At 45.3% G+C, this 14,320-nt stretch overlaps 1 protein-coding gene across 3 annotated transcripts in view; it reads right to left on the bottom strand.

The window, feature by feature from the left end:
* Positions 1-496: 496 nt before the first annotated feature.
* SCG2 (secretogranin II) overlaps positions 497-14,320 on the bottom strand; it is a 38,445-nt gene continuing 24,621 nt past the window's right edge. For 2 of the 3 annotated variants that reach the window (XM_075033261.1, XM_075033259.1), the window contains exon 2: positions 497-2,769. In XM_075033261.1, coding sequence (XP_074889362.1) covers positions 869-2,755 — 1,887 coding nt within the window. In that variant the 5' untranslated portion in view covers positions 2,756-2,769 and the 3' untranslated portion in view covers positions 497-868. Of the gene's footprint in view, positions 2,770-6,231; positions 6,294-14,320 lie in introns of those variants that run through there. The other variant, XM_075033260.1, reaches the window with a different exon arrangement.

The raw sequence follows: 14,320 nt of genomic DNA, 5'->3' as shown, positions 1-14,320 counted from the left end.
TTCCCCTCTACTTCATCGGCGCTTCCCAGAGCTGCTGCTACTCACACACAAAGGTTCAATTTTGTATTTTTTTAGAGTTTCATCATAGAACCTGTCTTAGCTGGACAGAACATTTATCTTCCTCCCGCTGCCAAGAGATACATAACCATTAATTAAGCGGGGCCCGGTTTTCACTATAGATAATGCATTTACTGCCCTGGTTGACTTCAGCAAGCTCTTCAGGTACGCACTGCTCTTAAAGATAATGCCAGTCAGTGTTCTTATAGCCAGCAAAACCAGCAGTATATGCTACCAACTTATTCTACGGTAAAATAACAGACTGCAGAAGAGTTGTCCGTAGAAGTAAAAATGTATGTTTCCGTTTCAAATTAGTATGACTTTATCAACTGCCACAAAGAAACACAGCCTCTTGTCCAGAAATAATTTATTCATCAACAATAAAACACTGAATAGAAAAAACCTTGTAAATAAAACTATATATATAATGCTTTATTTTTTTATTTGATACTCCACAAAAACCACTACAGACAGTAACAAAATAATCCAATTAATCTTAAAAATTTCAAATTATAATTGTCACTCTTCATTTATCATGTTTTATTAACAATGCGAAGGTCATTTGTTTACATATTATAGTTTTACTTGATTTCATTAAATTGTTTCTTAAAACACTGGAAGCAATTTGTTGTTTGCCCCATAATTTATAACATATATATCAATAAACAATATAACAGCTCTGAGAAAGATATGCAGACTGTTCAATGGTAAGTAGTCTACCATAGGTTGTTTAGTGGGAGAGTGGGAATAAATCACAACTGAATTGGGAGAGAAGTCAACACATTGAAGAGAAATAATATTTGGGGAACAATTACATATTTTCCATTGCCCGTTTAGTAATGTGATCTCTTTCAAGCTCTGATTTCTCCTGTTTTAGATACTCTAGCACCTTTGCTAGCATATCCTCATCCAGATACTGCCTGTTCTGCGTGTCGTCGGTTTCGCCGGCCATGGAAAGCCTTTTGCCGAGCGAAGCCAACTTCGCAGCCTCCTGTGGCCCCAGCCGGCTCAGGTGCTCTCTGATGGCCTGCTCCAGCCGGTCATCCTCCTGCAGGTCGCTCTCAGAAGCTGGAAGTGGGACTCGTTTCATCTGGTTCATATTGATTACTTCAGGATATTTTGCCAACACTTTTGCCAAGTAATCGGCCAGCTCTTCGTCCTTCTCGTTCAGTTTCTCATACTCCATTTGTCGCCTTTCCAAATCATTCATCCAGGCAGCTTTAGGAAGTGGGTGTCCTTTCAATCTTCTGGGAATGTAAGACAGTCTCGGCAAATCGTTTTCTTGATTAAGACGATTTAGTAAGTAGGAGGGATTCTGATTAGCTAAGTTGTCTGTTCCCAGAAGACTGACAATATCTTCAATATTGAGGTCTTCAGGTAGATTTTCTGGAATAACATTAAGAGGCTGCTTCATGTACCCATTTTTAGAGTTTACATTATTTTTAAATATATCATTCTGTCCTAGATTGCTTTCAACAATGGCGTCGAGGTCTTCTGGGAATTCTACTTCCGGCTCAGCTTCCAACCTTTCACTCTGAAGCTGCTTTTTTTCTCCAGCTTTCAACATGTCTATTAAATCCTCAGGAGGAATTTGTAAATTCCTTGAGATTTCTATCAGCTGAGCTATAGACTGAGGATCGAGTTGCTTATCCAAAAATGTGGGTGCTCTTTTTTCCTCAAGTTCTCCTCCAGTCCTTAATTTCCTATTCCCAGCACCGCCGATCAGCCTCTTCAGGTAATAATTCATTAGCTTTGAAACATCCTCTGACATTTGATCTTTATTGTCTCTTCTTATTTCATCCTCAAGTAAGCCGAGTTTCCCTGATCTTTTCATTTCGTCATCAATCTCCTCTTCATGTTTATCGATTTCCTCTTTGCTATCTTTTATCTCTTCCTGGGTTTGACTTTCCACTTTTTCCTCTATGGGATTCCAATCTTCTCCTCCAACTACATCTTCATAGGCAATGTTATTCACTTTATATACATCATCTTCATCATCTGTATACAATTTCTGGTCCTCATCCAGCCTTTCTTTCTTGTGGTTATTAGCTCCTGCCATCTTCCCCAACTCCTGAAACACAGACTCCAACGTAGCAAGGCTTTGGGGTGTGTATTGCTCTTCCACTATTTCATTAGTACGCTTGAAAGGACTGTCTCTTGAACTGTCTTCATAGTGCCCAAGTGGCATTTTGAGATATTTTTGCCACCTCTCAGGCCACTTGTAAGCCTCGTAATCATCAGCTACTCCAGCTGCAAAGTTGTTATCTGGACTCAGACCAAAAGGTTTATTCTCCTTTGGGCCAGCTTTTGACTCTTTCTCAGCTTGCCGCAAGGCTTCCAACATTACCTTAACCCATTGGGACTCATCTTCAGGCAAAGAATCCCTTACATTATCTGGTAGGTGAACCTGATCTTTGCTTTCTTTCTGCTGCAGGAGATACGGGACACTTTGATAAGAGTTGTAATCATCAGGGCTGCTTTCTCCCTTGTTAGTTTGCTTGCGAAGATCTTCTATGTATTCCAAAGCTTTGATCATATCGGGATTTGGGAACCTTTGTAAGTTTTTCATTACATAGTCTGGATCTTTCTGAAGCAGCTGATGCTGCTGGAAGGAAGCTGCATCAACCCAACAGATTAGGACAAAGAAAAAGGTGAGAGTGCAGGCTGCTCCAAGCTGGAAGGTTTTAGTTTCTGCCATATTTAAAGTATTTCCTTGAAATAAAGAAGAAGAAGAAGAAAAAAGAAGCTGTTAACATATGGAGACAGACTTAGGAAGCTGAGAAATAAAATAGAGCTTGTTATTTTAAACTGGAACTCATAATGAAGAATACCACCAGTACTACACATACTTTTTATAGTTATATAAACCTAATATAACTTGTACATGGAAGCCATATATTGTGGTGGAAATCTGAGATTTTTCTGAATCTTTCCTATGATTCCTCAGTTTACTGGGAACTATTGGTTTCCTATGCTAGAAATTTCTTATCTCTATGCTCACTGTACATCAGTTTTCCAACAACGGCAGCACCAAAGTATAAAATACAAAGCTGTATAGCTCGTGAAATGCCCATAGAGGAATCTCAATGTCATTTTGATTATGAAAAGGAAGGCTTCAAATGGTAAAATCAGTATATCCATATATTTAAATGCCGCTCAAAATATTAATATTAAAACTACATAAGGAATTCTTTTTTGAGATTGTTCCATAGGGCATCTAATTTCATGCCAGGATCATACTGCTGAATGGTGCTAGACTGCAATAAAATTAATATAATGTGGAGAACATGGCATATAAAATGACTTGGAAGTTTATTTCTGTCATTACTGTTAGTGTTATTACTTCCTTTTTTGCTCTTTCATTAAAAAAATACATTATTTGTATTACAGGTAAATTTTAGTTAAGAGGCTCTATGAGTGAACCATTTTCCTACGGGCAATGATCCCCTATAAGAAGGACAAACTACAGTTTATCCTAAAGGACCAATATCATTTTACTGAATCCTTTAAAACCCATCTTGGAAATGAGCTCGAGTAGGTAGGTTCTGAGTGGTGATTTCATTCATTCATTGACTTCAGCAGAAATTGAATCAGGTCCCAGGACAGGCAGAAACGTGACCATTGGCAAAAGTGAGCTAAATTCACTTAGAATAGATCAGTAAAAGCCCAAGTCTAGTCAGTCTGCCCAGCTTACGCCAGCCAACAATAAACTCTGGAACAGAAGTGGGAAAAATATGCCTCCAACTGAATTAAGAAGATTACAGCACTGCTGCTTGTGAGGATACAGCTGCACAAGCCCAGTCATGCAGGGAGCTGAGCACCCTCCACCCAGTGAAGGGAAAAATTGCCATCACTCATTTCCTAGGAGATGCTCGGGCACTGATATGCTGGGGCCATGAGACAGATTAGACTCTTTTCTGATCCAGTTACATTAACAGATGAAGTACAATAATGAGAAAGAAAAGATAAAGATAGAAACCTTTTTGATTAATTGACCTATTTTGGTTCCTTTGGTTTTTGGCTTGGTAAAAAGCATCCTGTTGAGACATTGGTGATTCATGGCAGACTGAAAGAGCTATGTATACCACTATTTACCCACTGCTGTATGTAGAAAGTGAGCGTGAATATGCTCATTTCAGCTCACTTGTAGATTTTTCTGCTCAGTTTTTGTTCCTATCATAATGTGACTTAACTAAATAATTAAAGCAGTATCAGTTCGGAGACCTGCTTTTTCCCCCTCAGTATGCCTGGGCAAGCTAACAGCCATACTAGCAAACTATTTCCCCAAACATTTCTGACTACTCAAGCCTGGATATGTTTGAGCATTGATTTCACGAAGGATTAGTTCAGAAGAGCTGATAAGAAGGTCCCACCCTCCAGATCTGACTTTGCCCTGAAACAAAGCCAACACATCGCTTCATTTTCTGTCACAGAAAAGGCACTAGTCCTATACCTAAATGTATATCTCTGTGAAAAAAAAAAGCACTTTGCTGCTTATTGTAGCAAATAAATGAAGTTAAGACTTTCTTTTCCAGCAGAGAGAGTGGTTATTAACAGAGTTAGTTTGATTAGTGCATGAGAAACGGTCCTTTCCGAGGGGTGGGGGAAGGGAGAGTTGTTCCATAATTATCTGCCAGGCACCTCCCACTCACAGAGACCAGGAACTCAACCTCCCTCACTGCACACAATTATGTATTGTTACAGCCTTTGTAAGAGTCTTCAGCATCCCGTTAAAATCAAATTGTGCATAGCCAGGCAAAGTTTCGTTTAGTGTTCCACAAGGATGGTGCTCAACTGGCTATTTCCTTTGCAGGAATAACAGGTCATTGGCTCCTCTCTAAATATTTTGGGTGCATTTGTCTCTAGATCAATTTTCACTTGTAGTTTATTGCTAGATGATACTTGAAAGCCTTGTCAAATGGATTTGGGAATGATGTCTTTTAAAAGCTTTGAGTTCAGGTCATAAAGCCTTGTCATTAAATATACTGCGTTATCTAGGGTAAGAGGACTCCTCCCCAGTCTTTCAGACTTTAATTCCATATTTTTTGGAAAACAGGACATTTTAGACTATCTTTAGGATCTATAGCAAAATATTCTCTTCTGTGCCTCTCAAAGGACAATATGCTAAAATGGCTGTTTTGTCTACAGATGGATAATTGTCAAGCTAGCCTAGATGGGGAGCATATTTTCTCCTCTATTAGCACCTAACAAACGGGAAAATCATCTTTTGGCCAGCAAATGTGGAAGTTCCTATTTGCAAGATGAGGCAATTGAGTTTGCAATTTAACAACACGTACAAAGGCAATACAGACTGACAGAAGTTCCCCCCAAAACAGACAAAAAAATAAATGTCCTTTCTGGGATGTTTCCATGGTAGCTGTAATTTTCTCTCTCGATCTCTCTCAGCAGTTGTCTCTGATATGAATGTAATGTTTCCAGTGAAAATTTGTGTTGAAAACTCATAAGCTCTCCTATAGATGAGTCCCTGCCCTGAGAGTCTGAGGGGGAATCCGACAGCAGTTTTCCACAAGGAAAACAAAGAAATATATCACGCACTCTTCCTCCCTTTTACATTTGCAATAAATAACATGACCGCAGTAAATCTGCTTTTGTTTAAAGCATATCTAACCCTTTACCCTGTCCGAGGGACTCAAAATGCGAACAAGATAACGACGGGGCGAGGAGAGGGGGAAAAAACCCAAACCCCAAGCAGTTCTGAATGACTATCATGACCGTTTCTATAAGTATACATCTGGCGAGTTAGTCAGACTGTGTTTGCACCCAAGGCAACCTCTCCTCCTATATTTTGACGCGGCTGAAGTGCCGCGTCGGCGAGCCAGCGCGACCGAACCCAGTTGCGAACAGAAACGCTACGCTTCCCAGCTTCGGCCACGAACGATGCTGGTAAGACACAGATATTTCAGACACATGGTAATTATAGGTCCATATTTAATAGACACGTGTGTCCTTGCACACACCGGCTGCCACCCCATCCACTTTCTGCCCTAACCCGCCGTCGCGCTTAACCTCTCGCCTTTCGGTTGCGGGTTCCTACCCGGCAGGCGGCCGAGCCCCGCCGGGCGGCCGAGGGGAGGCGGCGCAAGGGTCGGTTCCCCAGCCCCCCGCCACCCCACCTCGCCCCGGCCGCCCCGCGGAGCCCGGCGCAGCCCCTACCTGCCGCCGCCGCTCCCGCCGCCGCCGCCGCCGCCGCCGCCTTCAGCACCCGGACAGCGCCCGCTTATACCGCCCTCGCCGCGCCTGACGTCAGCCGCGCCGCCACGCCCCGCCCGGGCGGCGGAGCCTCGGCCGGGCCGCGCCGGCGGAAAGGGGGGGGGGGGGCAGTGGGGGGGTGGCCGGCGGGACCCTCCCCGGGGCAGGCTGAGGAGCAACACACCCCCGCCAAGGAGCGGGTGTTCAAAGGGGCAAATAAATTAAAAGGGGGACGGGGACGGGGGGCATGCGACAAAAAAGGGGCAAAAAAAAAGAAAAAAGGGGAGAACGGGGAAAAAGAAAACAGGCCCCCAAAACAGGAAAAGAGAGAAAAGAGGGGGAAAGGTAGAAAGAGGGGGGGACGAAAAAACGGGGCGGAAAGAAAAGAACCGGGCAGGGTACAGCCAGCGCCTTCTGCTCCTCAGCCCCACAGCCCAGGGGCGGGGAGGGGGCAACTCTGTGAAGCTGACCACCGGCTCGGGTGTGGAGGTGGGGGCCGCGCCGCAGCAGGGGCACGCAGCCCGGTGTGCCGGCCAGGAGCGCAGCGAGGGCGCGAGGGTCAGCGCGTGCGTGTGGGCCCCGGCGTGCGCCCCGCTGTGCCCGCGCCTTTTGCGGGAGCTGGGCTTTCAGCAGCTAGTCTGTGTGTGGATTTTTTATTTATTTTTTTTTTGTCCACCGAGTGAGCCATTGTAGCACGGTTCCGGCTTTGTGACAGGGTAGGGACAATTCCCGGCATCCGTGGCCTCGTCGTCAGGCGCGGGAGGCCCGGGAGCTCTGCACCAACTAGAGCGTCCTACCGAGGGCTGGGCCCTCCCAGGGAGGAGGGGAGGGCTGAGTTGGGGAACGAAACCCCTCCATTGTATGCCTGAGACATAGATAGATAGAAAAACTGAAGCATGTCGGGGAAAGATAAGGCAAAAGGCGCGTGGGCAGCGGCGCAGGAGGGGGCGAGCACCCCACTCCTGCAGGGCTCTGCCGGTGGCTGCGGCGTGGGACCGGGGCCCTGCTGCCACGCTCCGGGCTTCACCCCGCTCCCCCAGGTGCAGATGCAGCCAGAGAGGGACTACCCACCTATGGCACCACTGCCAGGCACTGCTGGCCATGCCCTTGCAGTTTTAACTCCATTCTCAGCACTCTGCACGCAAAAAGGCCGGCGCTTGCACACCTAGATCACTAGGGTGAGTAAAAACCGCTGGGCCATAAATCAGAACACATGAAATGTAACACGTTGCTTCAGCTGCTGCTCTGGGTTTTAGCTCGTTCCTGCTGCTTCCTTTCTATTCCAGAAAGGTTGTTTTACTTTGGCTTTTAAATAAGGACTACTTTTCCCCCAAAATAAATCTTACCTGACAATTTTGACCTTTTACAGCAGAAAATGCAAAAAACTAGGATGACTGTACCTTCCAAACCAATAAATGTTACAAAATTATATTGTCGTAAGAACAGCAAGGTAGAAATAATTGCAGCCACGAACAGACAAAAGGCCTATCTTTGCTGCATTTGTTGTAGTTGAAATGGAGATATGGAAGCCTCTCATCTCACATCACATAGAGTTATGAGTGAAATATAGGACCGGTTTTTGTGCTGAAACTCTTCAGCAGCAGCTTTATTCAGGCCCCAGATACCATCCAAAATGCTCGCTTTCATCACTGCACCCAGGAAGAAAAGAGCCAAAAGAGAAGTTACATTAGGACCCATAATAGCATCCCTGAAGAAGGGAAACAGGAAGACATCTGCTCCAGCAAGCAGAAAGGCAGGTTCAAGTTCCCCCCAAGCAGCTGGGAACTGTATTGCTGAACACCACATCCCCCTTCAGCAAGCCTCTGCATGCCCACAAAACATATAGCTGCAGACATTGTTATTGCTAATACACGTTAGTCCATGGAGAAAATAGTCATTGTGATCAAAACAAAACAGAAACCCAAAACCAAAAGCGCCCGAAAACCCAAGAAAAAGGCTCAATTTAGATTTTTCAGGAATTTTCTTGTGCCTCTGCAGGTATTTCCAAGAGAGTCTTGTTTTGTGCCTTCTGCCACCAAATGCCTGACATTTATCTAGCAAATTCTCTCCCATGAAATCATCCTGCTGGCCCCCCATCCATCTATCCCCGATCTTCAGCATCAGTGCGTATTTCAGACAATCCAGATTAATTGGCACATCAGCATGATTCCTTCCTCTGCTCCTTAACCACTCACTTGAGATTTACAGCGTGTGAAGTCAGGCAGACACTTGGCTTAGGTCTCTGCTGTGGCTATTTTGGGTTCAGTGGATAAAATTTACCAAAGGGTATCCACAATTCAGCTGTCAATTTTACTCCACATCAAAAAGTGTTGCCTAGACTTTGTGCTTATGATTGATTGCATCCGCACAGTCCTACAAGGAGGGCCTTAGTGAATGTCCTTTTTTTTGTCATATTGAGTGTATGGCATTCTTTTCCTCAGAATGAGTCATGCAACAGAAAATTTGATCTGTTCTGTCATTGGAAGTTCCATGGCATTTTACACAAGAGTAAGATCACATCACGGCCTCTCTGAATTTTAGGAAATTGCATTAGAACTAGCTCAATGTCAACTGTTTAACCAGAGTAGCTTGGTAATGTTGTTTTTCTGAGCACATTTTGACCATGCTGCATCCTTTGGTGGATCCTGGGGACAGACCAGCAATAAACAGTGGTTTCTCTGAACAGCTTGCCCTGTCACATGCTCTTCCTTTGTAGAGTTATGCATCATGAGAAGCTAAAAGTTAATCTATCAATCAACCCTGCATCTTGCATGCTAACTTAAAAGTAAAGCTTCAGAAAGTTTTATTTCATTTCATATAAGAAAGAGGGCATGGGGCGGGTGGGGAAACTTCACTGCAGCAGAGACAAGAGGACTCCAGCCCACTGTGTTGTGTCATACCCAGCTAGAAGATCATTATCCCTAAAGTTAATGGAGGGAGAAAAGTCAGACAACTTGCCTTCAGGAGGTAGCAAGCTCTGATGTGGGGCTTAGTGTCGTTCCCCTTGTGCCCAGTCCCCGGGACAGCACCAGCACTGGTGGGGTAATGGTGGCAAGAACCACCACCGTTCATGGACCATGGTCTCCCGGTGACACCAACCTCCCACCACACATGCCCAGTTCGCATGAGAAGATGAAACAATGATCTTAATGGTATGACCATCCCAGCAGGAATGCACAGCAGAAGGCAGCACATTTGTCTGGCAGTTGTAGCTCTTTTCTAAACACCGAAATAGTTTGCAGTTTGTGCCATTCACTTCAGCTCTAGCTCTCTCCTTCTCTAATTGGTGTCACCAAAGATCAGTACTGCTTAAAAATAAAGTGGGGTTGTGTCAATATTGATTATTTCCCCCTCCTTCCTCCGTTTCCAGTGGCAACTAAAAATAGTTTACAATTCATTACAGACATGGCATTTCTTGCAGAATAAGTGTCACTGTCACATTTAAAATTCAGTCCATATCTGACTTGAATATCTGCATTTATTCTGTATGTAATGAGAAGGGGGAGGTTTCCTTTCCTCAGAAAAAGTTCATCTGCCATCACAGGATATCGATTCTTTTAAATTATTTTAATTTTAAAATACTTGAACTCTACTTGTGGCCAACATTAGACTTGTTATTTTGTGCTCATTTTGCATGCTTCAAAGATCAAATGTATTTGTATGCAAATATTTTTGGCCTCCCTAAATTTAGTACATAATAAATGGCTCAAATTTCATTAGCAAAGCTGTAAGGGGGGGGCGGGGATATAACATTGTAAGGAAAAGTAAGGGCTTTGCAGTTTGTAACCACAGTCCTTTAAAAGCATGGATGTCAAGGCAAGCGTCTGGTGGCCATAGATCACTGGGCTTTATTCCACGCTGCAATGAGATTAAGTAGGTTCAACGCCAGCCTGACCGACACGCCTCCCTGAAGGTTTGCTACTCACTCCGTAGGGACATTTCAAGAACAGATTTTGTTAAGAACAATAAAAACCCCCAAACAACCAAATCCTGACTTTTACCCAACATTTACGTGTTCAGGATTTCAGGCTGCCTGCGTGTGAAAAAAATGAACTAGGAAGAGGAGCCTTAGGGCAAGATTTGACTGCTGCCTCTGAGACATGAGCGTATGTCCACCTTTGCAACGCGGACACACCAACAACCTTGCGAATGTCACTATTTCAGCGCAAGCCTCTCATGCCACGGGTGGGGTTTCCCTTACTCACCCTGCTCCATCTGAGGTCCGGGCACTCCACACGCACAAGGCTTCCTTGATGCTGGGGGGGAGCGGCCCCTCTGTGCAGGATCCCGGCCCGAGGGGGTGGCCAGGATGGAGCGGCAGCCTTGCTGAGGGCACCTCGGAGGGTCTCCCTCCACGCACTCCCACCAGCCTGCCTACAGCAGCCACCCTGGTCCAGCCGCTCAGCCTGCAACCGCTCACGGCAAACTCAAATCGGTGGTGGTTTGCAATGGAAAGCACTGCCCTGCGCCTCCAGCGGCTCCGCAGCTCAGCCTTCCTGCGCCGGGGCTGGGGTCACCTATGGCTCAGCTGTGCCGTGCCTGCCTGTGAGTCTTACCCCAGGGCTTTGTCACCTCTGGAAGTGCCTCTCGTTTTCCCCAGTGACTGCCGGAGGAGCCCAGACCTGCGGCCTCACTGTTCCTCCCTCCCTGCCCAATGACCTACACTTTACTATAGGATGCCTGAAGCTTGGGATAATTGGGGTCCACCACATAGCACAGACCCTCGGCTCATGGCAAGTGGATGGGACCTATCAGCTCAGCTAGGGCTAGAGGAGGAGAGGAGCCTCCTCTGGAAGGAGCATGTAAAAGCAGCAGATGAATCGACAGGGAAAGTTTGCTGTTATACTTGTTCCAGTGCAGCCTCCAGTTTGAGTACCATGACCAGGAATAGCAGAACCCCAACAGATTAAGGAATATATGTCTTCTCATATAACTACTGAATTATTTTTATCTCCAGGCCTCCCCCACATACATACTCACATATTTTCTTCCGTGGAGTTTCAAGGCTCTTCACAAGCCTGTGACAGCTGCTTACCAACATTTGGTGTAAAAATACCAATATCTGCTCTGCATGGCTGTTCTGAGTGCTACATTTACCAGCCAGTAAAGATCAAGAGCCTCCTGGGAGCTGGCTGGATCAAACTGTCATGATTTCAGCACTGCTTTGCGTCAGACGGCAGAATTTAAAGTCAAAACACAGATAGTTTAGGGAGGAAGACAATGTGAAGCCCTGAGTCATACCCTGCTGAGGGTGAGGAGAACAGATTAATAGACAGCAAACATGAATGAAACTGAACGGCTCATTTTAGTCATGCGCTGCTTCTGAAACCCAAAATAGGATTTATTTTTAGTTGTTGAGCATGAACAGAGGATTTCTTTGCACCTTGCTAAGGAGAAGTTGAGAAAAGAGTTTTAATTAGCGTGGGGCAGGCTCCCCTTTCCTTGACACCCAGAGGAGCTCAGCAGCGGGGCTCATGGTGCTCAGGAAAGTTTTGCTGCTCACAAGCTTCTTTAACGATGCACCAGCCATGAGACTTTGCGTGACCCGGCAACTTCTAGCATCTTTCGGATACAGAAGATGCAGCCCGTACTCCAGCCCCAGCCAGCTTTCCTTTGCCAAAGTTGAGTCAAGAAGAAATGATGATCGCTTATAACCAGGTCGTATCTTTTTGAGGAGCTGCGCCGCTCCCCACTGCTGGCTCACGGGGGAAGGAGACAAAGCAACCATGGCTTGGCAGTTGGAGAAACTACAGAGGTTCACCCAAAATCATTGGAGATTACTTAACCAAAACCTCCAAGCCCTTCAGAGCAGCTGTGGCAACAACCAGCACCAGCAGACAGCAAAACCAGTTTGCCTCTGCTTTCCTGGGTGAGTGCCACCTGCCTGTGTCAAGGTCCTTGGCTGGTCCGACCTGGGGTATTGGCCACCTTGGGGCAATTGGGTCAGCCAAGATTGACCTTCAGTGATGTTTTTTCATGAAAGAACACAAAGGTTTTACATGGGAGTGAAAAAAGTTGGCACAACAGTGATCTGTACACACACTTGTGTGATTTTTCATTTTAAATAGACAGATAGAAGTGATTTCACAGCTGTGCATAAGGTTAGTTACATTATTTAGTCCTCTGCTAAATCATTTCAGTAATTCTGCTCTGCAGAAACTTCATGATCTTGGGGCTAAGCCACTTCTATCCCTTACTTGCATTAAAGCCTCATTAATTTTCACATTAATTACTCATAAACATGAAAAAGCTCAGTGATTTTGGATGTCCCTGTCTCTGGCAGAAAATCCTCCGTTTCATTAGCTGCTGCCTCGTCTGACAACACAGGATAGGACTCAGAGTAGCAAAATTGCCACCCCAAAATTAACACTCCTGTTCTTACTCTTTTTTTTTTTTGAGAATCCAACTGTTCTCAAAGCATGAACTAGCATGCTTGCGTTACTTCATGTGGGCAAATGTTCTTCCACCCCCAAGCTGTTAGGGCAACGGGTGCTTTAGCAACGCAGCATGCACGAATCTATCTGCTAAAGCTGGGAGGGCAAGAAGCCATGCTCTGCTTCCCTGCCATGAAACATTATTACAGTTTTCTCTTGCATTGTCTTTGCTAGTGTCATTAGTTTCACCGGTGCCATTACAGCCTTTTTTGTGGCCATAAGTTTGTCCTTCTTTGCTTATTAATTACGTGCCTACATAGGTTCCAACCCTATTGCTACAGTAATTTATATAGATCTGGGTCAAAGTCAAATTCAGCATTTGGTCACGAATGTGACAAAAATAGAAAAAAGAGACTCAGTGCAAGGCACAGCACAGAGCCAATGCTACAGAATTTCTCCCTGGAGACGACTTCTACCAAGAAGAGGGCAAACTGATTGTGTGGACAAGGCAGAACCACTTCATGTCATGCCATTTTTTTAAAATGTATACTAAATTAAAAGTTAATTCAATGTAAACATGAGCGATTGCATCAAAATGAGAGCACAAATTCCTATCATCCCCTGTGGTTATAGCTATTTAACATTTGCCACATCAGCATTAAGCAGAGAGCTTATATTTTCAGGGTTGAACTGCACTGACTTTGAATTTCAGGATATGCAGCCAGGGAGAGTTGGGTGGCTTCAACAGCAGCTTCACTAGTTTAGTGATTGTAGGATCAAGGCAAGTCCAGAACGTCAGTGCAAAAAGTAGAAGAGATACAGGGTTAATCATTTACCTCCCAGCCTTGCACCAGCCTCCTGCCTGGCCAGCCTGGCTGCTTCAAGCAGTGGGGCTGTGGTCAGGCGTGCCCCACGGCTTGTACAGCCGAGCAAAACTCCAGCCTGGCCCATTTATCAACTGGCAGAGACACTCCCCGGACGGCGAGGGTTTAATGCCATGGCCCAGATGTGCAGGAGGCGTATTCTGAACTACAAGAGACAGAGGAATCAAACAAGGCGAGCCAGGAGCAGCGAGCTGCCACCCTGCGTAAGCGCACACGGTGAAGCCACCATGCTCCATCCAGCATGGGATGGGGTGAGAGCCAGAGGGTGGCTACAGCTGGGGACATGGCACAACCCGTCCATCCACTGAAAAGATTAAGAGCTCCGTTAACATCTATAATTTGCTTTTTCTTATCACTCAATCCTGAAAAGGTCTCTTGGGCTAGGAAAAAAGTGCTAGGCAGGCTGCTTCCTTCTCTAGCAAAAGTCAAAATGTAAGAGGTGGCATTGTTTCCCCAAAGAGGCTGCAATCTACATGACAACTAGTAACACCTCTGCAAGCTGGGAAGAACATTTGCTTGGACCCCCAAACTCTTTTAGATAGCAGTCTTGCATCTCTCTCTCAGCTATCAGAGCTTTGACTGGCAAGTAAAATCCATATAATCAGGAGAAAATGCTGCGATTTTCCCCCAAGGCAAATTCTTTCTGTCTGATACACCTTGCTGGTAAGTGCCTGAGAAGGACTGAGTGCCCTTCCCAGCCCCAAGGGTCCTGCTTGGCATGATACATATTCCACCAGACTTGTAGCTCTTAACTTTATTTTGAAGCAGTCCTACTGCTGCACTGCCACTGTGCTG

This window comes from Buteo buteo, chromosome 7 (assembly GCF_964188355.1).
Source record: "Buteo buteo chromosome 7, bButBut1.hap1.1, whole genome shotgun sequence".
NCBI lineage: Eukaryota > Metazoa > Chordata > Aves > Accipitriformes > Accipitridae > Buteo > Buteo buteo.
Note: the sequence above shows the minus strand (reverse complement) of the source record. Positions and strands in the feature narration are given on the sequence as shown.